We start from the raw sequence: 24,960 nt of genomic DNA on the forward strand, positions 1-24,960 counted from the left end.
TATGGTAACCAGGTAGCACAATCTATTAACACCCAGATCAATCCATACTCAATCTCTGTTGTAATAGGAAGCACTATTCAAGTGGGTATAAGACACAAGTCAAAAAGGCAATGGTGGTATATTGCAATTGCTTCTGAGGTGCAAAATTACAGAAATTGCGTGATTGCGCCAGCTTTAGTATTAAGAGTAATTTGGGGCAAACATCCTACTGCAGAAGCCTAGGAACAATGAACTTGATAAAGTGAGTGACTGCTGGGTACGGCTATTCATGTTCTGTAGCACTTAGTGCTATTTTCTTAGTACAAAATGCATCCCCAGGCCCATTTGGGGCACAAGGATGCAAGCTGCACTAAGATAATATCGCTAAATGCTGAATGATACTTCTCATGTAATTGCGAATAATTTTGGGGTATTTATGAGTAATTACAATAGAGATAATTATGGCAGTCACACCCACCCCTAAACCTAAGATATGTACCAAAAATAAAAAAAAGACTAACATGTCTTCTCAAACTGAAATATGCTTAAAACATGTTACAGTGATAAGACTTTAGAGATCAGCATTAGATTTGAACCAATAGCCTAGAAAACCTGCGTCCTGGTTCTATGCAGATATAAATTAAACTAACCATAGAGAGAAACTATGGAGACTAACTCGATCCCCATATTCTTCAGATTCGTTGAGAATCTGAAGAAAATAGATCAACTGCTCATGTTTTAGAAAACAAAACGAACAATTTTAAAATCAATTGAATTAACCTCAAACTGGCCCATAGGAAAAAACTGTATACATTTCTTCAGGGCTTCACTCAGAATGCTCTTGTTATTATACTTCCGTGTTTTTTATCACTATAAATGCATCACTGTTTAACGGTACTTTCCCTGAGCCCCAGAAAATCTACTACTACTAAAGAAACCAAATTTTTACCCAACAATTCTGCTAATCTTAGACAGTTCTCTAAATGTTCGTTTTTTGGGAAGATAACAGAAAAAAGCAGTTCCACTTCAAATAAAATGCCATTGACTAGTTTCAACCTTGACCATTCTGGGACGAGACTGAGAAGAACTAATGAAATTTAAGTGACAGATGGTGCCCTGCATGTGATAGTAGATATGGATATGTATCTCTGTTAATGCTACTTGACCACTCTGAGCCCTCATTACAAGTCGCCTCCTAATTCCAATGGAGCTGCTAACAGTTAAGAGCCCCATTGGAATTATGACAAAAACTCCCTGAGATTTAGGCAACTAAAAGCAGTTGAAACCGCTGGGTGAAAGTCTGTCTCAAAACGAGGAATCAAGACCTGCAATCAAATATTCCTACTGTAATTTTTCATTACTTAGTGGACCCTCAGGGTCCAGCTCGTAATGGGAGAGCTTTTCCCGACCCTTGGATTTACCAGTACTACTAGTATCGGTAATTCCAGGGCTGAGAAAACCCAGTTCCATTATGGTGCCACTCATAATGGCCTCTCTATCTGTTAGTATGCAGCATTGGACACAGTTGCCAATGCACTTCTTCACTTAACAGCGGGTACTAGGATGAGCATTAATAGAGCAACTTAGAAAAGGTTCACTCCTTTTCCATTCTATCATCATGATGAACATATTTACCTAGGAAACCATATTGTGTTTAAGATCCTTCTCGGAAGCTCTAGAGCTGTTAATGGCTAATTATTCTCTCAAATGAAACCCAAATAAGACCACATTCATACCATCACAATGAAGAAGTCTCCACTCTCTATTAATTCGATTCAAAATTGCCTAAATCCTCTTGGGTCCAAGCCCTATCTTGTGCCCCTGTCAAGTCTGCTTAAATCCTGGTTCTCAGATTTCAACGTAACAGCACTAGCGCAGATGTCTTGATAACTAAAAGATTTACAAAAAAGAAGATTTCAAGCAATAAAATCTATCCACATTTGTTGAACTGACATGACTGAGGAATTTATTAACATAATCTGTGAGCATTGTTTTGTAAATCTCTTTAAATATGACAAGTTTAAATTCAGGCATGACTGATCATAAGATTATCAACAATTACTAAAAATGCTCAACATTATAGAGTGTATTTACCTGAAGTTATGATGTAACTCGAGATTTGGGGATGAAGAAGCACCCTGGTTCATGGTTCCAATGATATAAGGACTAAGGAAAGAGAGAAACATAACTCACATTAACTTGGCCCTTCGAGTGAAATAATAAGGCATGCACTGTGAGCGCCATATTAGGGATTTCATGAAGATTCAGCAGTCCGTGGTATGGTAGCTTTCACAGCTCACCTTAAAAGTTTGTTTCAAAACACAAATATCTAAGCTCTAATTAAATGACACAATTGTAAAACAACACTTTTATAAGTGAGAGGAATCACTGTTGTGTTTTCATTCTTAGCGTTTCGAATGGTTCAACATTCCTTAAGATATAATGTGGAAGTTTATGTATGTCACTGATAGAATGTACTGGAGTCATTCTATGGAATGTATCTTTTGGAGGATTTTCAAGATGGTGCCTTCATGGTTGAAAGATTATATTGTTAGCAATAAGTGAATGCATAGTATTTAGGAATTGTATTAAAGCATAAGATTATTAGAATGTTTTTTTTTATTTCTTTTCATTGTTTTGTTCTTCAATTGTTTATTGTTCAGGAGAAAGGGGGATGTGTTGTTTTTTCATTCTTAGCGTTTCGAATGGTTCAACATTCCGTAAGATGTAATGTGGAAGTTTATGTATGTCATTGATAGAATGTACTGGAGTCATTCTATGGAATGTATCTTTTGGAGGATTTTCAGTTACGCTTGGGATTGGAGCTGTTTGCATGCTGGTTCAGCTCTTCCACTACAATAAAGGATATCTTAATTATTTATGATCGTGCATCCTTCATTACAATCACTTGATCTACATAAACATACTTACATTCATAGGTTGGCCATCACAGAATGGTGCTGGTCGACCTACGAATTGAGAAACTGTGTCTGCACTGAACCACATGTCAAACTGATGTAATTCTAATAAATAACTCAAAAGGAGTGATCGGAGCATCAAATGCCACAGACTGAAGCACACAAGTTGATATATGTGGCACTTCAAAAACATTTAAACTAAAATCACAAGTTATTTTCCCCACTTCTGATTTTCAATCAATGCTTTTGACTTGAAGAGTCTTTGAAAAGCATAACACATGATTGATAATGACATGCACAAAATGTGTAGCTCGGCTTAGTGATTGCAATAACAAGCCTTCAGCAAAATCATTTTCGAACGTACCTCCTGACTGGAAAAAAAGATGTGATGTACGTTCACTTTTAGTAATATACCAGGTTTATAAATAGAGGAGAATCCTAGAAATATGGTGGCCCAATTATTTACATATATTGTTGAAATTTCACAACTCGCACTGTGTACCTACTAGCTGCACAAGTATGTTCCTTTTTTTCAACTTTAAATGTCATGCTTGGTTAAACCTTAGTTACATAGAAGACGTAACAGCATCCCATAACTGAGTCCAGCCTAAGGTTGCATAAAACGTACAAGCTTTACTCAAGCAAACTATGGTCCACAGAGTACTCTTTTTTACCCTTGTTAGAAATGGGGGTCTCTAGTTAGTAGTGGTATACACCCTGTCCACGTCGAGCCCCTTCCTGCTAGTCATGGTAAGGAAGTTACACACCCAAGATAACACATGCTCACCCCCTTGGTAGATTTGGCATAAGCAGCCAGGCTTATCTCTGAGGCAATGTGTAAAGAATTTGTACAAAACACACACAGTAACACAGTGAAAACACTACAAATGAACACCACACCAGTTCAGAAAAATAAAGTATCTATAATAAACCAAGCAGGACCAAAATGACTAAACTACAACATGCACAGTTCAAAATATGCCTTTTAAAAGGTTTTAGCAAGTCTGTCCACAGGAAACTATGGATGCAGTGATTTTAGACAAAATGCCCTCAGATGCGTAAAAAAATCACAAAGCTAAACAGCTGTGGAGGAGGGAAGCATTGGAAAACTAAGCAATGCATTGATTCCTGAGTCCCTGGGGGAGAAATACCTCAGTTCTGGTGCATGCAGGAGAAGTATTGCATTGAATCTGGAGTGTAGGGGGAAGTGAGGCGACAAAATTCAAGACGGTTCTGGTCTTCAGGGATGCATCAGAAAAATGTGTTGCACAGGTGCGTTGCGTGGAAATCCGGGCACGCTGGATGTCAATGTGGTGGCAGCAAATGGGTGCTGCGTCGATTTCTTCAGTCGTGGTCCCACGATGCATCGATTCTTTCAGCCAAACAGCAGGGCCTGCTCGAAGTCAGTGTGGGGGTCTTGGAATTCAGAGACACGGTGCACTGAACTCGAGCTGCAGCAGTTTCTTCAGCCACTGACAGGCGCTGGCTCGATTTCTTCAGCGGCTTGGTGGCTGTGTCTTGAAATCAGGAAAACAGGCACTGGAAGGGTGGTGCCTCGATTTTGATGGTTTCTGGATGCTTTTTGCAGCAGGAACAAACGCCAAGGTCCCAGAACTGGAATTGGCAACAAAAGGCAGGTCAGAACTCCCAGCAGTGGAGTTCAAGGATGCTGAAGGTGAAGTCCTTGTGTCCCGGAGACTTCTTAACAGGAGGCAAGTTCTACATCAAGCCCTAGGAGAATCTTCTTAAGTAAGATACAACACAGTAAAAGTCCAGGCTTTTCCACTGTCCAGAGACAGAAGCAGCAACTGCAGGCCAACCCAGTTAAGCAACACACAGCAAAGGGGCAGTACTCCTCCTTCTTCTTGGCAGGGCCCTCTTAGTCCAGAAGTGTTCTGAAAGTCTGGGGTTTTAGGTCTTTGAAGTCTTTGTAAGATAGTCTCTCTTGCTCAGTTAATACCACTTCTGTCGTTCCTTGTCCAGCCACACTACAGGGGGTGCAGACAGCATTGTGCAAGGCAGTCATAGCCTATTCCGGTGTTAGTGGCAACTCCTCCCACCACTCTAGCCCAGGAAGATCCATCAGCATATGCATGGCACACCTCATCTCCCTTTGAGCGAGTGTCTGGGGTGAATACACAAACGAGTCCCTGTCAATCTAAAACCAGACAGAGATTCCACAGGCAGGCAGAGGCACAGGGTGGTTAAAGAAAACGTTCATTTTCTAAAAGTGGCATTTTCAAACACACAATTTAAAAAACAACTCTGCTAACAGATGTGTTAATAAATTCTGAGCCCAACCTCCAAATCTCTATCTGTTCCCAACTGAAAGTTACACTTGTAAAATGTTACAAGGCAGCTGCAATGATAGCCTATGTGAGTGCTAGTCCTTGCAATAGTGAAATAAAAATACAAAGTATTTCACTACCAGGACATGTAAAACACACCAGTACATGTCCCACCTTTCACATGGGGGTACCTTGGGCATACCTTAGGGGTGCCTTAAATGTAAAAAAAAAAAAAAAAAAGGGAAGGTTAGGGCCTGGCAACTGGGTGTACCTGCCAGGCTACTTGCGTGTTTGGCACAATCAATGCTGCAGCCCAATTATTAGCATTTAATTTACAGACCCTGGGCACACATAGTGCCCTTTACTAGGGGTTTTACAGTAAATCAAATATGGAAATCACGGAGAACCAATCCAAATTACAATTTACACAGGGAGCACTTGCCATTTAGCACTGATCAGCAGTGGACAGGTGCCCAGAGTACCTAAACCAGCAACAAATTAAATCCAGCACACAGTCAAAAATACAGGAGGTAGAGGAATAAAATACAGGGTAAACCACGCCTAGGATGCCAAGTCTAACAACCCTTCTTTAAAATATACAGGAATGCATACAGATACTCCGGCATGTCCACATTTGATTAGAGACACTCTAAAGAGACTACGAGTACAATATCACTATTGTTTGTCCAAAACAATTAGTCAGGAAGGTATATCACCACTTTCCATGGCAGCTTCCACGGACGTAAGGGACGGATGTACAAAATTATCTTGCAGCTGCAAACCCTAACATTTGCAAAATCACAGGGTTGCCTTTCCAAAAATCAGGGTGTGGCCCGATTATCTTACCAAAATGCCCATGTGATGGCAGAACTAGTCAAAGCACAATGCATTTTATTTTAATTTTTAGTTTTTATAAGGACCTTAGAAAACTATTTTTAGCGCTGATTATTAAAACTGGTAAATACATTTACTATCAGGATGCTTTTAATTATTTATGTGCTTTGGAAAATGTGGATATTTGTCATTTGTCATTACATTTATTATAATTGCCTTGGGAAGAATGAAAAATCTTGGACACTTGGAAGTTTTAGCTTATGAGGCTCCATTATAAATCCTCTGAAGATGCATATAGCTATACTTGTTATGTGTCTTTTGACAGATTTTCCTTTTGGCAGAATTCTCTATCACATATTATAAAACCTTAAACTTAGTAGATAAGTTATCTCATTTAATACGGATGCCTCTATCTGGAGCAAACAAATGGTCATCACCTGTTGCTCTCGATATAAATATAGCTATATATTGCTTAGCTTTTGACTAATGAAAGGAGAAAGTGTGTGAAATATCTTTTAATTGAAACAAATGTATTATATTTTTAAATTTCTTTATGAACTGTTTGATTATAACAACACTTCACTGATTGATCAAATTGTTTTGAATGAGCGATAGGAGCACCGGGTGACCATAATCATTAATATGGCGGACCACTTAGTAGGTTTCTGTGTGTCTCTATGGTCTAGCGATTCTATGCTGTTACGCCAAATGTTATAGGTTACCGTCTTTGGGAATAGGCATTGAGATATGAGGTATGTGTCTTATTTTTATTTATTTGATTTGATTTGAATTGTTATTTGTAAAGCGCGCGAATGCCATGGCGTCTTGGCGCTAACTGTGAACATGGATATGAGCCCCTAAACGTGTGTTTAATTTTTGCTAAAAAGCCAGGTTTTTAAATCCTTCCTAAACCGCATCCGGTTCGGTTGACAACGCAGAAGGTATGGTATCTGGTTACATAATTTTGCCGCACAGAAGGATAGTGTGCGGCCTCCCCATCTAACCTTCCGTGTTTTTGGGACACAGACAAGTCCTTCCATGGATGATCTGAGAGTTCTAGCAAGGAGGTTTCTTGTAAAGAGTTTCCTAACTTCCCCGGAGATACCTCCATGGAGGGCCTTGTGTACCAGACACAGGGCTTTGAAGTTAGCCCTTTGACGGACTGGAAGCCAGTGTAGAGTTTTAATGGCCTCTGAGGTGGGACGACCCTTAGGAATGTTCATAAGCAATCTAGCCGCCATATTCTGGAGTGACTGAAGCTTCCTCTCCTGTGCTTTATCAATTCCCACAAAGAGAGCGTTGCAATAATCTAATTTAGATAGAAAAAGTGCAACTACAACTGTTTTTTGAAGCTCAGTTGCTATAAACGGGAATATTTTCCTCAAAGTTTTTAGAAGGAAGAAGCAAGAGGATGTTAGTTGATTGATGTGGGTGGATAGATTGAGCTGGTTATCTAGGGTCACCCCTAGATTTTTAGCCTTAACAACGGGGGTGGGGCAGACTCCCGCCTCCGTAGGCCACCAGCTAGTATTCCATACCGATGGTCCTTTACCAAATTCAAGGATCTCGGTTTTATCGGTATTTATTTTGAAGAAGTTTGAACTCATCCAATGCATAATGTCCATCAAACAGGCATGGAAGCCGATAGCTGCTGTATCTGGAGATTCAGCTACTGAAACAGTGAGCTGTGAGTCATCTGCATACATGATCATAGAAGACCCATGTTTTCTGACCAGATTGGCCAACGGGGCAACATATATATTAAAAAGGGTCGGAGACAAGGCAGACCCCTGCGGAACCCCACATGGGAGTAGGAACGTTCCAGACTGCATGTTCTCCCAGTGTATATTTTGCTGTCTGGCAACTAAAAAAGAGGAAAGTAGGTTTAATGCAGTATCCTCCACCCCCGTCTCTTTCAGCCGTTGCACCAACACCGTATGGTTTACGGTGTCGAATGCCACCGAAAGGTCTAGCACAGAGGTCTTCAATCTGTGGGGCGCGACCCCCAGGGGGGGCCTGGAGTTCTGGGAAGGGGGTCGTGCATTTCCAGGCCTAACTTCTGCCTGGAATGCAAAACATGCTTTGGACAAACACAACCACGCTCGTTAAAATGCTTCAGCTGCCATGAATTGAGTCTCATGTGCTGTAAAACTAAGAGGCCCGGCAGAGAGTTAAAACAATCCTTCAAACACGCCTTCATGCCAGGGTGCCTGCTTGCCTGAATGAAGTGCAAATATACCCTAGGAGTTAATCTTCAAATGTAAAGGATGCTTGGGAGTGGTTCTGGCTTTAATTGCTCGAATCACTTCAAGCATTGTGATGGCAAAGATGTGTTTTTTTTGTGTGGTGATTAGCAACTGGGCTGTGAAGAGTGTGCTTTTAATGATAACTGAATTTACACAGCGCTTAGTACCCCTGAAAAGGTGCTGAAAGGGACAGTTATGCAAAAATAAATGCATTACTTACAGTCTGATATTACACTAATCTACATTTTGGAAGCAAGTATAAAATAATGACTTACACATTCAAAGTGCTTTCTGTCACAGGCTGTGAACCTCAAAGCACTAAAAATATCCAAGTCACTATTTTCCACTGCATTAACAAATTTTAATTCTGTGGCTCTCTGGTTACACACAGACCTATGCAGTGCATTAAATAATAGAGGTTATATATGGTGAAAGACCTAAAAAGGAACAAAATATTTTAGGGCTGATTAATGAGAGGCTTGCGCCACTGAAGCGTCAAACTTTTGAGATTCGGTGGCACAAGCATCTAAATCATCTCTAAGAGGTGAGGCAAAGTCACCCTGCGTGGCTTTTCATGGACTCATAGATATGGAGTAAGACAAAACAGCGCAAGTCGCTGCGTTGCCTTACTCTATGTCAAGTAGGCATTCCATAGGAGTTGTGTTGGGTGTTCCCACACAACACCCATGGATCTTGACGCTGCCCCAGATTTACAAAACCGTGTAAACCTGGGGCAGTGCCAAACCTTACGCTTCCCCACAGTAGGCGTAACAAGGGGAAATGTTTTAATTTCTCCTCATTTTTTCTTCTTCCCATGTGTGCTGCATTCTGCAGCACACATGGAAAGAGGAAAACCCCTCTCAGGATTGTTTTTGTGCAGGAAGGTACCCCTTCCTGCACAAAAACCATCCAGCCCATGTTGGCGCTAGGCAGCAATTTGTGTGCCAACATAGGGCGAAATTTCATAAATAAGGTGCATTCCTGCTCTTTCACATTGGCGTAGGGCAGCGCTGCAAGAAGACTTGTGGCGCTGCCCTACGTCAGTGCCTCACAAATGAGGCCCTTTGTTTTTAGCCACACCTTTGACCACGCCCCCAACGACTGACCTTGGTTTTGCTAATTACGGTTTAATTTATTTCCCCAATGTATAAATGATTTTCTGTGGTAATTAGAGGTGTTTATGGTTGTCGGTAGTTAGCGATAATAACAAGGCTCAAGTTCTAGAGATTTTCGTCAGGAGGGGGTCCTTACGCCTAAAAGTTTTTGACAAGGGGTTCTCGGCATCAGAAAGTTTGAAGACCTCTGGTCTAGCAGGACCAGAATTGCTCTACTGCCCCCATCCACTGTCCTTCGAATCTCCTCAGTTGCCAGCACCAGCGCGGTTTCTGTCGAATGACAAGGCCTAAATCCATGTTGAGTACAATCCAGCAAGGAATTGTCTTCTAAATACTGAAGTAACTCCTTATTTATGGCCTTTTCTAGAATCTTCGCTGGTAACGATAGTCGGGAGATTGGCCGATAGTTTTTTGGTTCAAGTGGATCTGAGGTCGGTTTTTTTAGGATTGGCCTTATACAGGCCTTTTTCCATGCCTCAGGATATTTACCTGTTTCCAAGACTTGATTTAAAAGGGGGGTGAGATGTATGCTAATGACCTTAGAGGCCAGATGAAAAACTGCTGGGGGGCATGGGTCATTTGGAGAACCAGATTTGGTGGATATCAGGAGGTCATTAACCTCCTCAACATTTATCAATTATATTGTTTTTATTGTGTAGTTTTATGGTTTTATGTCTGTAAACCAAATTAAGAAAGGAATGAACGAATAACCATGAAGAGGTAGTGTAGAATCAGTTCAGGCATAGTCTGATGCATTGCACTGTGGGGTCTATTTCCAGATCTGTAAAGTTGTGAAGTATGCCTAACATGCTGCATGTTTTACTTTCTTGTCCAGTATAGAGGTTCTGAAATAGAATGCTGGACCTTCAAAGACTTGTTGAATACTGAGGGAGGAAGTGAAATGGTTTAGATTAGACGCAGTAACACAAAATCATGGTGAACAGGTTTAGACTGTATACAAAAATTCATAATCCTTACAATCACAATACAGATTCTAATTCCAGGTTTGTTACATTGGAAAACAAAGACAAAATAATCATAACAATGTTACACAAGAAAAAGGATTAAAGCAAGTAAGGGAGATTTCAGTTTTCTGACACAAAATGCTAGGAGGATACAATCCCAAATCTAACATTGTATTTCTTTCTATTTACCATGGACATTGTATTGCTCTCAAAATAAACCATGATTAAAACCATGTATCCTGAAAATCAAAGAGCCAGTGAAATCGTATAAACTGTAAGCACCATGAATATCCTCAGAACTGTCCAAAATTTCGATTTTTTAAGGCGAGTAATCAGGTATTGGCATTAAGTGGTACCCATTGAAGAGCAACCTCTGATCTTCACAAAATCTATAACTTTAGGATAACATTTGCAAAACAAGCTCAGTGACAAAATATAATAACATTAATCTTGGTTTCAAAAGAACTTAAGAGAGATCATTTGTTTCAGTCCCTGGCATTCAAAGTTAAATGTCTGTGAGTGCTGGTCTGGGTGCCTATGTTTATGAACACAACTTTCGGATCTGTTGGATAAATACATTTGAACTCTGCATTGAGTTTTCAATTGAAAATATAAACAATTTGGAGGGTTGAAAGTGTCATTTAATTCAGTTTTGTTTCGAAAAGCAAAATTTGATAAACCTACGAGTAAAATTATAGCTGCTGTTAGCAAGGACAACAATTGTTCAGGTTTGTTAATGAAAAAAACAGGAAACAAGAACATGGTGATCCTTTCTGTTTTTTGAGTTGCTGTAGGGGTGCTCCAGTCTGAAATAATGAAAAATTGGAACCATGTAAGGAAGAAACCATCAAGCTAAATTTTCTAAATAAAGGGATTACCAGCTAGGGAGTCAAACATGTTTGGTAGACTGAAACTTTAAACAGTTTTATCTCTTAAACCATTTGTTTCAGTCATGGAAAAACAAACCATTCTCATGGTTAAGAGTTAGGGTTTTACTGGGCTTCAAACACAGACATCTTGGGCTCCTACACACTAATGACACGTGGCCAATGGGTTGTGGTAAAAGAGTGAGCAATATTGTTAGGGAAGGGTATTAAGCTAGGACATGGACCTTTAATCTCATGAGCCATATGTTTTGTTAACTCTTTGAACAACTTTGTGCAGAACATTTGCACAGCCAAGAGTCTCCCCTTGTTTTGGCACTGAGCTAAGGAGACTAGAAATAGGAGTACGCTCACACATCATTAGGCAATGAATAGCAGGTGTTGAAGTTTATTTAAGGCTGAGAGATCCACAGACAGAGACAATGTTGCATAGCAGCGTGCCGGCCAAGCAGTCTCAGTGCTCCACTGAAGACATGCCTGAACTTGATGGTAGGGTTCTGGCATCTGTCTATCTCTGAGGAGCAGTATGGAGGGATCCTTGTTGTATGGGTGAGCATGGCATTGGATCCTGAAATCACCCAAGGCACTCCATGCAGGTAGGCTCAGAAGCATCAAGAGTTGCAGCATGGTTATTCACAGAGATTCATTGTTGGTCATGACATTCATAATACTGGTAGCATGCAGCTTCAACATTCAGAAAACTCAGCACCGGGGTTCTGGCTGGTTTAGTAACAATGTATTCCTTTCCAGTGCTGGAGTATCATGGCATTTGGTCAGCAGCCCACTGATAATCACAATTAGACAGCCATTGTATGTATTGAAAATACCTCCCAATCAGGATCACACTGGACTGGGCAAACTTCTCTCACACTCTGGATCGAATATGCGTTTATGATGATAACATACTGCTGCCAGTGAGCACTGATGTTATGAGGCAATTTGGAACAATACATTTAACAATCCAGAAAAGATGTTCTGGTGGAACACTGTGAGTATCTTACTCAGACACGCCCCGGGTAAACAGAGTAAAAAGAAGTAGGGAAATGTTTGATCCGTTTTTTTAGTGTGGGAAGTTTCCATGCTCTATTTCTGGTCCACAATCATAGAAATGGGTGTCGATGAGCACCAGCGAGTAAACCATAAACAGATCCCAAATAGTATTGGTTATCATTCCTTTCCTGTTATCAATTCTTTGTTCACAATCAGTGCATCATTCACCACTGTTCTGATGTTCATAATCACATCAAGTGGGGAAAAGGGGATCCAAATACTGGAGGAGCCTACTTTGCTGTATATATTTTTTGCCAGTAGCCATTCTTAATGTTGTACAAACTCTTGGTGCAGCACAGACATAGGGCCACGAATAGTTAAGTATTTATTGGATAATCTTGAAATCCAAATGTTAGTATATGCTAGTAAAATTATTGTGGATAAAGGATTGTTTTCATGCTCAGGCCCTTTTTTAGAATAGTGAACCCATTAGTAAGTTTGTTGTAAAGAGAGATAATAGGGTAATTTGGGCTTTCATCTATTATAATATCACCACGTAAACATATATTTCACACATTTGCCTTCCTTTATTAATGTTTTAATTTATTTATTCCAGGGATACGCATGTCACTTTGCACTACTTTCGGCCTATCTGTAGGATGCTGGTTTGACAAGCCAAGGATGTTATTGCCTGGTGGGAGCACAGAGAAATGCTGCCAGCTTTCGCATGGCTTCAGGGGATAAGTTCTGCGTCAAGGACCTGAAGGTTCACCGGTCCTTGGTGCTTCCTCTGCAGTCCCCAACGACCCTCGGGTGTGACTGCGACATTCAAGAACAAAAGCAAAGGAAAAGAAAAAGTCTCCGACACAGGGCCATGGTAGAAGCGAGGAGAAAGGGTGAGCCACTCATAAGATATTCACTTTCCCGGACCCAAAGCACCACTTAATGCTACACAAAGAGGGTAGAATATGGATATTGTTGCTTATAATGCCACATAGAGAGGGAAGGGCAATACCACTGTGCATCCAATGTGTTGTGGGGGGTTGCAGAAGTTGCAGTAGCCCCCACAGGATGTTTTACTAAGGTCACCCTAAATCTCCAGGGGTCTTACAACACAGAGCACAGTAGAGGTCTGCCATTGACCTTAAGCACTCTCAGAGTTGGAGCTTATGATCTTGGTTTCTAGAGTGCAAAAGACCTATTTGGTTCATCAGCCGATGGAACAAAGAGGGTAAGGACTAAAGTGACACCTCCAGCCTACACAACACACTTTACTCCTGCATAACACGATGAGTTTTCAACCCCATCTTTGCATATTTAATCACTTTTGAATGTAGTGTTTATTATGTCTCAATTTAAGAATGAAATGTGGGTCTATTTTGTGTATTTTGCGCATTGAAAAAGTTTTTAGGTAAAGTTTTTATGTTTTAAGATAAGAACAAATCCAGTACAATATTTCCAGACAGCACATTGCACTTTATGCCACTCATGTATGAAGTATGAGTTTCTTTGCTCATTTGGTATATTGCATCAATGATGTGATGATGCACTTGTTATGCATCAATCTAGGAGTGAAGACGTTGTGACAAAGTTTGGAATCATCTTGCTCATTGTGCACTTTGAAACTGTTTTTATATTAAGTATCTTTATGTTTTATGTTTCAACATCAGGATGATGCTTGTGTGATACTTCTAGCTAGCAGTATGCCTTTTGACCATGAAGTTGGAGTTTTACCTTGCTCATTTTGCACACTGTACCATCACCAAGATGTACTTCTAGCCAGGAACGACATACCTGTTTTTGTCTTCTTATTGTGCACACTTAGGCCCTAATTACGATGCTGGTCGGACAAGCATCCCACCCGCATCGTTGTTGTAAAAGGACCAGGTGACAGGTAGTTGACAGTCCCGACCATCAAATTAGGTTCCTACCGTCATGGAGGCAGTTGGGAACATGCCTCATTGCATTGAGGATTGTGCTGTGGCCTCGAAAAGCACAAGCCTCAATGCTAAAAGGCATGTTTCTAAACACCCCTGCACCCTGTGGTAGGCACCTCATGGTGCCTGCCACATGGGGCATGAATATTTGTGGGGGCACCTGTGGTGCCCCCCTGATGTCATAGCGGGGGCCGCGGGGAGACGAGGGCCCTGCCAGGGGCCCCCAAAGTCTATTTCCCACAGCCTTTCAATGGCGGAAAGGGGCATTGTAATCCCTATGTCAGTGCCTGAGCAGGCACCGTCCTCTTTGTAGGGATTACATTCCTACCGTTGGGCCGATGGGTTCCTTGAGCCCATCGGAACCGCAGCGGTCTTTCCGTCACCCATGCGGTTGCACCGACTGCATTGTAAGGCGGCAGCCTGGCCGCTCCTTCAGATGTCAGTGGGACCGACACCAACGTGCCATCGGTGTGGGTCCCACCGATATCATAATCAGCCCCTTAATTTACCATCACCCAATATCCCGACCATGCTTTAATCTAACTATGCAAGAATGTCATTACCGTTTTTGAGTTTTGTTTTACCTAGTTTGTAGCTTAAGTATATTAATTTGTTTTGTTTGCTATAACAAACTAATGTTTGATGAAGTGTTTATTAAACTTTATTTCCTCTGGATCTGGTGTGTACTTTTAACATTGTTATGGTTTTAATTAACTTGACAATACAAATTTACCTTACCTAGTGGCTGGTGCTAGGGCTGTAATTACAATCTAATGAATGTAAATGAGAGACTCACAGACATGCTTTGAATTTAAAATGCTTTACTAATAATTCTGGCGATGAACAGTGCAATGTTTTCACTATAATGAATGTATTTTATATTGGCATTATCCTCATTCATTTCAGTTGGATTGCAATGGTGAAATTAAGAATATGGCTACTATTACTACTGTGGTGACTCACTGACAAACCCAGTAGGCCTTTATTATGTATAATGGCCTCCCTTACTTTGTGATGTTACATCTGGTATATGGGGGGTATTGTCATTATTGAGTTCAGAACTCTTTAGGGGTGTATGTGATATGAGGGCGTCACCAGGTTGCTCTGATCTACCCGAATGTATAGGTTTCTCATTAAGTTTGTAGTATATAATAGTATGTGTGAAATAAATGTGATTTTCCTCTTTAAAAGAAAATGCACTGCTGGACAATTGCTTATTCAGTGGTGTTGTTGTGTACCTGGGACTGGGTATACAAGCCCACATCACCTCCCTGAGTAGGCCTTGAACTGACCTGCTTCACTACTCTGAAAGAGTCAACTTCTATAATGGGGTACTTGGTTCCAGTAAAAAGGCAATTATGGACTAATTACTTATGTTGAACTCACATCCTTTGCCACTAATGACCAAAGGCCAGATGTACGTAGCTTTTTACAGCTTGAAAACAGCCTGATTCACAGAATTGGGCCAATTGCAACTGCAAAAAAGCATTTTTATATGTACAGAACCCTCTTTTGCAATTCGGTAACCTATTACTGAATCACAAAATGGGTTTGCAATTCGGTATTAAGAAGGGGTGTGTTTAGGGCATCCCTTCCTAATGGCGATTTGGTAAACGCAAACACAAAGGTATGTATATCTGGCCCACATTTCCTACAACCTCTCCTTAGAAAAATTGAGCTAAATCATTTAAGACACTGACAGCCATCACTTACCATCTGTTATATTTACAATTGAGGAAACCATTGAAGATATCACTCAAGGAACCAATGTGGTGGAGGTTATCAAGGATGATCACTGTGGGGATGTCAGCACCATTATTATCAGCACTGCACTGATCAGCCAGATTAGCAAGGTATTGCCGCAACTCCTTAACCAAGAAAAAAAGCGAGAATACAAAATAATTGCATGACAAACTGAGATGCACAAACTGGTACACTAACATATTTTACAATTACTACTATGAAAAGCAGGTATCTCTTATGCGGCCTATGTAAATGAAGGGATAAAACAACAAGGAAATAGAGGTGAAATGACATTCGATGCAACTCTGGAATTACTGATCTCTAATGGAAGATTAGAAATTATGTTTGAATTTGTAAAAGGTACAATACATAAAACTTACACACACATACACATATATTAGCATATTTGTGTGTGCAAGTATCCATGAAACCAGCAATTCCCTTTTCCTTGTACCTATAGTTAGATTTCTTTGTTCATAGGAAAAGAAATGTTTTATTTGCTAGTAACTTTTGTTCAATCTGAGGAATAAGCACAAAACTATTAAAAAATGTTTGTATTTCACTGATAATCCTCCTTTAAGTATTTGTTCTAAGGCAGGGGATTCAAAGTAAAGGGAGTCACCCAAAATTTAAATTTGCTGTCTTCATTTCCATAGTAGGAATTGTGATAAGCTACTTAAACAATGGCTCAAGCGAATGACACCAACTTTGTTATCCTAACAGAGACCTGCTTGTGCATTGTGCTTTTCCAAATGTTTTGCAAATCCATTAAATAATATTTAATATCGTTGTATACATTTTAAAAATATCTAAAAGTTTTGTAGGGCTTATTTGCATGTATAGCTGATCGATTTTCAAAACTAAATTCATATTCAAAATAGTCTGGAACAACTGTTTTTTCTGTCAACCACTGCCCCGTGTTTATGATCATCAGTAGTGTTCCTGCACAACTAAGAGTGGATTGCGGACAGAGATTTTAAACTTTGTTCCAGCTGCTATTTTCATTGTGGCAGTTTGCAGACTACACACTCTGCAGCACAAAGAGAAATTAAATATTGATATGAGGTTGAGAGGGCAATAACCCTTTCGACCCCATACTGGTGCACCTAAAGGGGTGGAAACATTTCTCAAAGAAAATAACTATCTAATTATGGCATGCATGCTACAGATCACACATTTGGTAGATGATTCACAAAACTAAAATGATAATCTTCACTGTTCCATAAAATTATTGTGAACATGTACACTGGATAAGTAATAATGTCTGTTGTCTTTAGGGCTTAGAAGAATTTGTGACAAAGATCAGTAACTATTAATTAATAAAATGCATGATTTACAAAAAACATTAATACCAATTTATCAGAATGAGATTCATTGGTGATGTGACTTCCTTCTGTGGACTATTTGAAAATTTAACATGGTTTAAAACAAGTTTGCTTTCAATCCTATGTTTTTCTGCTGGTTGACTCCATTAATGTCCCTAGTAGGCAATCAATGATCTCATCTGTAACATCATGCGTGGGTGTCATGAGAAATGTATTGGGTTAGGGAGAGTTATAGATGTGTAGCCAATAGTACCTTGCACATTTCACATTTTTATGTTTGAGGTAAAGTGATGGCTTCTCTTTTTCTGAAACCTATTTGGTCAATGTATGAGCACATTTCCTCACAAAATTTCAGCTGTAGTAGCACTGAAGCTACAGCTGAAAAACCAAAATAAAACACTTTTAGGCACATGCATCAAAGTAAAAACCGGTCGCAAATGGGCAGATTCTCAGAATCTGCCCCTTTGCGAACGGTATTTTTGCATTTGGGATGCATCATCCCAAATGCAAAAATCGCAATTTAAGGATTCTCTAAATTGCGATTCCTTAAATTGCGATTGCATTTAAAGGAATCCCAAATAGAGATTCCTTAAATGCAATGCATTAAAGTTAAAAAATTAGCGATTTCGCTAATAGGGGGAGCAAATTACCATTAAGTTGAACTTCATGGTAATTTGCAAAAACTTTGAAAAATGCACTTTTGTGCATTTTTCAAAGTTTCATGTTGCGCACACACATGCCCTTAGAGCATGTGTGTGTGCAACATATGTGCACAGATCAATTTCAGGGGTGCAATAGGGTGTCATTTTGACAACCTTGCACCCTTGAAATTGCATGAGCAATTTGCGAGTACCTACTGATAGCGATTCCTACATGCATAGGCTTTTGCAATTCCTTAATTGCGATTCCTTAAAAATCGCAATTAAGGAATCGCAAAAGTCTTTGTTGATGCATGTGCCAGTACATTCCTTAATCATGCTGATGAATCATTCCCACAGTGTACTGCTCATGAAGACAAACACAATGTCACCTAGGACAACACAAAATTCTTTAGTAGATTCTGGTCAAAGGTTATGGCCTTAAAGATAAATATCTTCTGTTCCCCTCATTGGGAATTTTTCGGTATCATTGTGCTTATTAAATATGTTTCTATTAACTATTAATTGACGTGGGATTTTTAATGTGTTGGATTTTTGACATTTTAACTGGTTTTGGTACTTCTAAATGCTTTGCACATTTTCACTGAGTTGAGTCTTTCTGCTCTGTGCCATAGATGCCAGGTTAGAATTATTTAATCCTTTGCCTGGAACTATGAGGTTAATGACTTAATTGTAGTGGCTAGTGGTGGCCCTTATTAATAATTTACATCCTTACACAATGTAATTTGGAATTCAACAATCCTGCTTTTCTTATGTATTTTCTCTTTAGTAAATTGGTTGCAGGTCAATGTTTTTATTTCCATATTTATACTTAGATCAATGGATTCCAATCATCTAGGCCAACTAATAGCATGTGAATTATCAACAGAAATGTAGGTGGGGGATTTAAACCTTTAGGACTAGTTCAAATTTGATATGGCCAATGTGTGTTTCACTCAGTAAGTATGATCATTAGAGCTTCTTAGGGGCCTTTTGTTAGTAAGGTTGCATTTATAAAAATAAATTAAAGCACTTTTTGACAAAATGGACTAAACACTGCTTTGGGCAACTTCATAGTCTAAGAGTTGGAGTAACTTTAATTAACATGTAAGGCACAAGTTTTTGTTGAGGCCTTCATCTTCTACCACCAAAGCCATTAACAGTAAAGTAGGCATAGATGACACAATGCTATTCTCAGCAGTGGTCAAAATGTCTGAGAGCATATCCAGTGCAACTGTTGTTGAGGATCAATCCATTTTCTTCAGATTATCCACAATCCCCCTCTTCCCAAAAAGTGGAAATTGACTAGCTAAATAAACACAAGTGTAATCCTGCTTTAAAAATGAGAGTAATAAGAGATGTTTATTGTTCCAGTTATTTAAAACCATTCACATTATGTGAAACGTTATAAAATCCTTCATAAAAAAAAGTAAAGACCTTATTTTGTTCTACAAATTAAATCGTCCTCAGCGATCTTTGTCCTCGTCTCATTGTACCCATTACAAACTAATGGGGAAACCCAATTTAATTTCAAAGGACCTGGGTATAGCATTTTATGAAAAACAAATGGTCCCAGACTGATTTAGAACAACGCAAAGGAGGGAGGATTTCTTGAGTTTGGGCTCCTCAAAGTTCAGCAACTTGTAATTAATAAGTATCAAAAACAGAATAATTCATTAATACGCACCAATAGGAAAAGGAGAAGAACACACCCACAATGTTTCAGGTACAAATCTTAGTTTTTTATATTTTTTGAAAAATGCAAGACGAAAGTAAAGACATTACCACATATATTCGAGATAAAGGGTTGCTCAAGGGAAAAAGTGCAGAGAGAAGAGATGCTCGTGTTCAAGGTAAAAATGGAAAAAGGAGGGGGAGATTACAGAATAAAGGCTGTTCAACGTAAAGGTAGTTTCAACAGTTTGAAATCAACACTGGTTAATAGGTACAACACTAACCAGTGTGGTTAGGCCTGCCCACAACACAATTTTTTACTTCATTTTTTCGTCTTTTTGTAGGTGCAGAAATGCATCTTCAGGTAATATGGCTGGGTGATATGATGTAGTACAGGCCCTTAGTTGGGGGTATGTGTCGACGTTTCAACCCTGCTTATTGCGTAGAGGGCAATTTAAAATCTCCGCTTCAGGACAGAGGGAATATATGAGGCAACCTAATCCTGGCGCCAGGGGTTGGCAAGCCAGATCACTACTCCCATCGGTGGGTAGTCCGCAAGGAATTGTGGAGTGTCACACTCAGGGCATCCAACTGAATGGACTGTCCACGGGGGTGTCCAAACCCTTTGCAAAATTAAATTCAAAACAGCAGTGGTATTGCTGCAATATGTAGAATTAATCCACCAATGGAATCTTATAGAGTTCGTTCGACTCGGAATGAAGGAAAAGCTCCTAGTCAGTCAAATTCCGGACTTTGACGGACTAGGAGCTTCTCCTTATATTGATCTGTAAATCGTTTCCTAAACTGTATGCATGTAAGCAGGTCAGCTGGTTATGGAGCCCAATCTGTGTAGTTTAGAACATAGCAATATCATCAGGGTAAGCCATATATTGCATTTTGGTGTCTCATAGTTTATGGAAATCGCCCTTAACTCCTGCAGGCCCTTCAGTAGATTAGAGATATGTAAATTGAACAGCAGTGGGGCTAGGATAGAACCTTGTTTTAGCCCACTGTGGGAGTAGATTGTCGGGGACATTCCTTTATCGTGGAAGAGTTTCACTCTCACCAATTTATCACTATTTAAATCCATTATCAGTTTTAGGAGGCTATTCTCAATTATCCAAGCCTCTAGTTTTGCCCATAATTTGGCACTGTTCACTCTTATTAATCTGTTTAAATGTTGATAAACCATGCAAATAACCCTTTAGCTTTTCAGAGAATGTTTGGCGGCATGCTTGTTAAGTGGATGTATGATAGAACCATTCCATGATGCCAAAATGTGCCCTGCATGGGGCAGTGAATTGATTATAGCGGCTACTTGCATACTCCAGCAGCCGAGTCTTTCCTCATGGTTACTTTAGAGAGGCTGTTTGGGCCCGGGGCTCTCAAGTTATTGAATGCGGATATAAGCCTTTTAGCCTCCTGAGGCAATATGACATATCTTTCTTGTCCTGAGATGATGTTATCCGTGGAAATATTTGTTGTACGACCCCTGTAAATACATTCCAGATGTTCCTTCCAAACTGCATAGGAATACAATAGTCTGCCCCTGATCTGGTTGACTTAGTTCCTAAGACAGACTAGCTCCAAGAATTTCTTTCAATTTTTTGTGTGATTGAATTGTGCAGTTCAACCCATAGAGAATCTTGATATTTTCTCGACAGTATAGATTTCTTGCAATCTGCCATTCTTTTACTTGCATTATAGCTTGGGAGTTGTCCAGCAACAAAGCCGTCTTGTATAATACTCTTCGTTTTCTCCCAAATTGTTTTTACTTTACAGATTCTAATCAGGGATACATTTAGCTGATTCTTTAGAGAGGGATGGCTTTTAGTTTTGGATGATAAAAAGTCAAATATGTTTCTTAACAGATTAGTGCACTTTTGAAGATCCCAAACCTGACTAGTCATCGACGATTCAACAGCTTCTGTCATGTGATCAGTAAACGGTTGACTCCATAATTCCAGTACATTTTTATCCAGGGAACAGAACCATTTGATCTTATTTCTGGCTTTTATTGCTGTTAGTGCACCAGCAGCTCGTCTATTCCAAATGATCTCTCCTATATGATTGCATAATATGTGGTGAGGGTTATGGTAACTTTCCGTTCTCTGTATCATGTAGAAGTCTTTTAATTCCGGAAAGCTCGCTAAAGTTACAAATGTATAATCATTTGTTGAGTTTAGGTCCCCTTGGTCTAAAGTTACCTGCATTGGTTGGCCCTTAACGAATCTGCCCTTCAATTGTCACAACCCTTGCAATGGTAGCACAGATTAGCTTTATTGACTGTTTCTTTTTTCTCTTCTCAAACATTGTAGATTAAATTTTAAAGACGTGATTAGGGTAAGGCTCTTCTACTGTATGCTTTTCATATTGAAGTCAGACGTTAATAAGACTGTGAAGTTTTTATTTGAGTTATCACGGTTTCGACCTGATACAATAAGGCATATAACCTGTTCCTCTCACCGTTGAAGGATGGTGGGATGTAGACATTCATCACACAAACCCGTATACCCATGTTATATATCACTCTGATGGCCAGTACATTTCCTGCATTTATGATGATCTGAAAGGTACTTAAAACTACCTCTGTTTTTAAAAGTGTTGAGAGGCCTCCACTAGGTTTCGCCTTTAAACTTAGTTGCTGGAACATCTATATTGATGAAATTGTGGAGCGCAATTTCAGAAATGTTCCAGGTGTCCCGTCAACAGATTATTTGATAATTGTTAAAGAAAGAGACCAGGTTCTCATTGCTCTCGTTACACTGACTATCTCATCCTAGGATGTTCCAGGAGCAGATTGCCAGGGGGATTTCACTGGTCAACTTGTAGCCCCCTGTCTTGTCAGGAATATTGTGGTTGACTTTCTCCTGCATTCGGGTGGACCAATAGACTAAACTGTCTTGAGTTTTGAGGATTCTATACAATAATAACCTTCAGGTTGCAGACTTCATTTTAGGTAATTGCATCTGGTCCTTTAAAGGTTGCCAGATGCGTTTGTCTTGCATGCCCCGCTTGTTGGTTGTGGGTGTTTTTTAGGAAATGCTGATATTTTATTGCCGCAGTCTGCTTCATGATTTTACTGTGTCCTTCCATTTTTATGCCTTTTCTTAGAATTTTCTTCTGATACCCAACTTGTTCTGGTAAATTCCTTGCTATTTTTCTATCCTATTTAAACTGGAAGCTTAAGATATCATCTGAGGTTTTGTTTTGCAGCTCACTGCAATATTCCTAATGTGTTATGTCTATTTAGAACATTGAATGTGCCTTTCGATGTGTAGAGGTGTTGGAAATCAAACTTTGGTAATGGACCACTTTTCCCATAGTTGTTCTATGTCTTTTTATTTTGCTACCCCATTATCTCTTAATTCCTGCTACCCCAGTATCTCTTCATTCCCCACAGAGAGAGAGGAATTATGCCTCATTAGGTGCAGCCCACATTATCATTGTTGCGGGGCATGTAGCGATTTCACAATTTCAGAGATACCTTCCGAAATATCCAGGAGTATATAGCAATTCTCTTCTTCCCCTCGTGGGTGGGCTATATTTAGTTCTATGGTAGATTTACGCCATTTGTTTTCTGTTCATTCTTCCATACTTTTTCAAAGGAAGTTCTGTTATACCACCTTCATTAGAATCTTCAGTTTATAGGTTAGCAGTTGCAAGGTATCAATTATGTCCTCTATTTGCAGACACTGCTTTACTTTCTCCACCAAGGACTCTAGAGAAGCAATGTATAGATTCTCTTTTCTTAATTTTTAGATCTTTGATGTTTTACGTCATCTCTTTGATTAGTAATATCTGATGATTCATTTTGGAGGATTGTGGCATCAAGGAATCAGAGATTTTTACTAGTGTACTGGCTATGGCATTCATTGCAATGAGTACTGGATAGCTTGGAGTGACTTCTTTCTCTGTGTCCAAATCCATTTGAATGGATAGGACTATTGTGGGTTTTGCTTGTACATTTTGCTTTTGCCTTTTTGCTGTTAGTGGTGAAGCGGCAGAGGGTTACTCCATTAGCCCTTTCTTTCTTTATGTGGCGATTGCTGATATTGTGTTGAAATATTAAGTTTGTTAACCCCTTCCCTGCTCATGACGGAACCACTCCGTCATGAGCCACGGTCGCGTTGTGCTCATGACGGAGTGGTTCTGTCATGCTGCGGCCGTTGGCAGCCGCTCCGCCCACGCGGCACCTTTTCCCCGCCTGTGCGGGCGTTTAACGTAAGTGGGCGGCGCCGTGACGGAACCACTCCGTCATGAGCACAGCTCGCCCGTGACTCATGACGGCGTGGTTCCGTCATGAGCACAGCGGCGCCGCGCTCACCGAAAACCCCCCAGCGCCGCGGTGGAATTCGCGCCGCGGCGAAGGGGTTAAAGAAGTCTAGGTCATCCATTGAGTTAATCCAGGCTTGCGTAATGGCTTCTGAAAGTGCTGGAGCCTAGGGCTTGTTCAGATACCTCAAACTTGCAAACAAATAAGTTCATCTCTGAATATATGTTGGGTAAATTAGGTAGGTCTGGAGGCCTTCAGACGAGGCACAGATTATCTGGGTGGCGATCTCCATGAATTTGGGTGATTGAGATACCTCTTCTGCGCACCCTTCATTGAACGCTGAATTTGCCTGAGGACTGTGACACCCCCCGTAAAGCAGGCCGTCTTTTTTTTTGCTACATTTTTATTGCAGGGACTTTCCTGTCATTTGATGCATTGACCTTCCCTGGGGACCCTTTGTTTTTCTCCTGGGAATTTGATGGAGAAACATCAGCCTCTGGGCTGTTGACTAACCTTTGCTCCTTTGTTTTCATGCTGCTTGAGTGTGGCAGCCCAATTTAATTTCGGAGTTGGTTTGGCTGGACTACCGTACAGTTTCTTTTTTTTTTGACAGGAGATAAAAGGGCTGCAGGCGAACTCAATCCCAGTGAGTTAGTTTAGCGGATCCTCCAATTCCACCTCCAACTCCAGGTCCTTGGTATACAGTAACTCTGACTTTCCACTCCACAGTTGCCCGCTTCACCCTTACAGGATTGCATGGCTGTTGGAGCAGGTACAAGCACGATCTCGGGGGAGGGGTACTTCCTGTGTGATTTACAGTACTGCGATATATATTACACTGTTCGATTTAAGCTTAAGGTTTCTGTTAGATTAAATTGCATGAATCCTTGTGCGCCTTATGGTCCTTATCCTTAGGATGCAGTGGAAAGAAGGGGTGGGGCTCCAGCTTTGGTCTGCTCTGACCTGTTGCATACGCAAAGGAGAATGGGTGGGGGGGGGGTTGTCTGAGACGCAAGATGCACCGGACCCTAACCGGGCCTTGTCTGCGTTGCCAGGACTCAATCCTCATGTTGCCTCACCCATGTGCTGCGACATGCCTTCCTCAGCTGCATGACCTGCAACCACCCCACCTCACCTTCGGTCTGTTT

The 24,960-nt window shown here is 40.3% G+C and overlaps 1 protein-coding gene across 3 annotated transcripts in view; it reads right to left on the reverse strand.

Annotated features, from left to right (window-relative positions):
• NAV3 (neuron navigator 3) overlaps nt 1-24,960 on the reverse strand; it is a 1,112,283-nt gene that overhangs the window by 70,024 nt on the left and 1,017,299 nt on the right. For all 3 annotated transcript variants that reach the window (XM_085653004.1, XM_085653005.1, XM_085653006.1), the window contains 2 exons: nt 15,870-16,024; nt 2,074-2,145 (listed from right to left, as the gene is read on the reverse strand). In XM_085653004.1, the coding sequence (XP_085509130.1) occupies nt 2,074-2,145; nt 15,870-16,024 (227 nt within the window). The remainder of the gene's footprint in view (nt 1-2,073; nt 2,146-15,869; nt 16,025-24,960) is intronic.

This window comes from Triturus cristatus, chromosome 4_1 (genome assembly GCF_964204655.1).
Source record: "Triturus cristatus chromosome 4_1, aTriCri1.1, whole genome shotgun sequence".
Lineage (NCBI taxonomy): Eukaryota > Metazoa > Chordata > Amphibia > Caudata > Salamandridae > Triturus > Triturus cristatus.